Source organism: Sinocyclocheilus rhinocerous, unplaced genomic scaffold (assembly GCF_001515625.1).
Source record: "Sinocyclocheilus rhinocerous isolate Xijiao unplaced genomic scaffold, SAMN03320098_v1.1 scaffold2715, whole genome shotgun sequence".
Lineage (NCBI taxonomy): Eukaryota > Metazoa > Chordata > Actinopteri > Cypriniformes > Cyprinidae > Sinocyclocheilus > Sinocyclocheilus rhinocerous.
This window is the reverse complement of record NW_015667273.1, coordinates 523,940-526,357: the sequence shown is the minus strand read 5'-3', so window position 1 is coordinate 526,357 and position 2,418 is coordinate 523,940. Positions and strand designations below refer to the sequence as shown.

General features: G+C 40.5%; 1 protein-coding gene across 1 annotated transcript in view; it reads right to left on the bottom strand.

Moving 5' to 3' along the window:
• Positions 1 to 903: 903 nt before the first annotated feature.
• The window catches only part of LOC107733526 (phytanoyl-CoA hydroxylase-interacting protein-like), a 3,014-nt gene continuing 1,499 nt past the window's right edge, over positions 904 to 2,418 (bottom strand). Inside the window, exon 4 of the mRNA XM_016545184.1 lies at positions 904 to 1,653. Coding sequence (XP_016400670.1) covers positions 1,116 to 1,653 — 538 coding nt within the window. The 3' untranslated portion in view covers positions 904 to 1,115. The remainder of the gene's footprint in view (positions 1,654 to 2,418) is intronic.

The window sequence follows — 2,418 nt, the reverse complement described above, 5'->3', positions numbered from 1 at the left end:
CATCTGTGAAATTGAACTTTTTCACCACCAGAGGGTGCAAGAACGAAACCATCAGTCTCTGATAGAACAGCGCAAACTCCTCAAGAACCTGGACATAGCTGTCCTGCAGTGGATATGTTTAGGATATGTTTTATACAAATCAGTTCTACTTACTGCTTGATGTTCTATCAGGAATCATCATACACCATCAATACTGCATCACACAGTCTCTAAAAACAAAACAAGAACATCAAAATAACAATGTTTAATGAGTAATAAAGGTTAAAGGAGAACTGCGTTCAGAGTAGAAAATGAAAAGACTGAGGACAAAGGAGAAGGTTTAAAGGCTGAGGTGGCATGTAGGTGCTTAAAGGATCAGTTGGCGTAAAACTCTTAAAGCATTTGTTTTTTGTCACATCCATCTGGATAATGTAATGCTAGGCAGTATACATGCAGTAGAAGTCCTCAGAGGCGAATGGCAAGGGTGAATAGAGGCTCAGTGGGCACATAGACCACAGGATCTGTGTAAATGAAGAAAATCCCCATATAGAAGGTTTAAAGGCTGAGGTGGCATGTAGATGCTTAAAGGATCAGACTTCATGCAGCACAAGTCCAACATAAGAGAGACGGGCAGCTTGATGGCCCCAGTGGAAACTGAGCAAGACATCCCTGTCTGAGAGTCACTGTGTGTTAAAAAAAGTCACAAACGGTTTGGAGATAAACAGAGCTGGGCTCTGAATATCGATCAGAAAAAGCACCAAAAAAAACATTAAAAATTCACAGTGGGATTGAAGGTTTTGGAAATTTAGCTTTACTCTGTTATCAATTTTTTCTCAATTCAAATCTTGATTTTTTTACTTTTTTTGCCTTGAATAATTTTTTTGTCTTACTCTTTTCTATTGTTTCTGTTGCACTTTTTGTAACACTTCTCAGTTCATTGAGCAAAGATATAATTTTCTAGCATTAGCTGGGGGTCTGTGAGGCCCCCCCAAAGGGGTTTGAGTATATCTGAAGGATTCTGGGGCCATTTGTCTTGGAGTTCATCTGTATCTTGTTTTGTAACGTAGCATTCAAAGGTTGTTCAGGAGGCCTTCTTGTTATATGCACAACTGCGTCTGTGTGAATGTTCGCCCAAGTTAGCGCCCAACGCTGATGTTGCAGGTCTTGCAGCTGGGGTCTTTCTTAGCATTCACAGTTGACAAGCTCATCAACTGGTGGCCGCTGATCTGAGAGACAGTCCCCTGTGCCAGCGGCACCGGCTCAGTATAAATCAGCTCCAGAATCACATCCTGCGCATGCTGAAACACCACCTGCCCATCCTCCCCGCAGACACGTGTCAGAAAGCGGTTGTTCGTCACATCCAGCTCCGGAAGGCGATCTCTGCAGTAAAGGTCTCCGTGCGAGCCCCGCGGAGCCAGGACAAGGATAACATAATGATAAGCAGTGTACATGCAGTAGAAGTCCCCGAAGTAGAGGCGCGTATCAGGGGTGAACAGAACCTCTGCAGGTATCTGGAAGCGGAAGCGGCCGTATGGGGAATCCTGGGGCGGCTGACCGGTGTTAAACTCAGTGTTGCAGCTGAAGAAGATCCCCTCCAGTTTACCGCTGAGAGGTGAACCGTGACTACCGCTGTTATCCTTTACCGAGGGTATCATTCGACTGCCAAGAACATCTCTGTGCGAGAAAAAAAAAAGACATTTCTAAAATCCCTTAATCACATTTTATATTTTCATTATACTACTGTTCAAACATTTGTGGTCAGTTAGATTTTTTTACGTTTTTGAAAGAAGTCCCTTATGCTCACTAAGGCAGCATTTGTTTAAAAAATGCAGCAAAGCAGAATTATTGTGAAATATTACTACAATTTAAAATAAATGTTTTCTATATAATTTATTGATTTGGTGCTCAAGAAACATTTCATATTACTATCAATGTTGAAAACAATTGTGGTTCTTTTTTATGGAAATCATGATAGGATGAATAAAAAGAAAAGCATTTATTTGAAATAGAAATCTTTTGTAACATTATAAATGCCTTTACATTCACCTGTAATCAATTTAAAGCATCTCTGCTGATAAAAGTATTATTTTCTTCATGACGTCACGAAGGACCATGATTGAATAAAAACTTTCTGAAACTTTTACAAACCCGGAAGGAGTGCATTTGGCACAGAAATACTCCATTATATGTCCAAATCGTTTTTTGAAACTTTGGCCATGTTTAGCATGAGAATCCATCCTCTTTAAAGGGGTCATATGATGCGATTTCAATAGTTCCTTTCTCTTTGGAGTGTAACAAGCTCTTGGTGCATAAAGAAGATCTGTAAAGTTGCAAAGACTAAAGTCTCAAATCCAAAGAGATATTCTTTATAAAAGTTAAGAGTCAGCCACACCTACCTAAAACGGCTCGTTCTAACACGCCCCCACATGTCTACGTCAC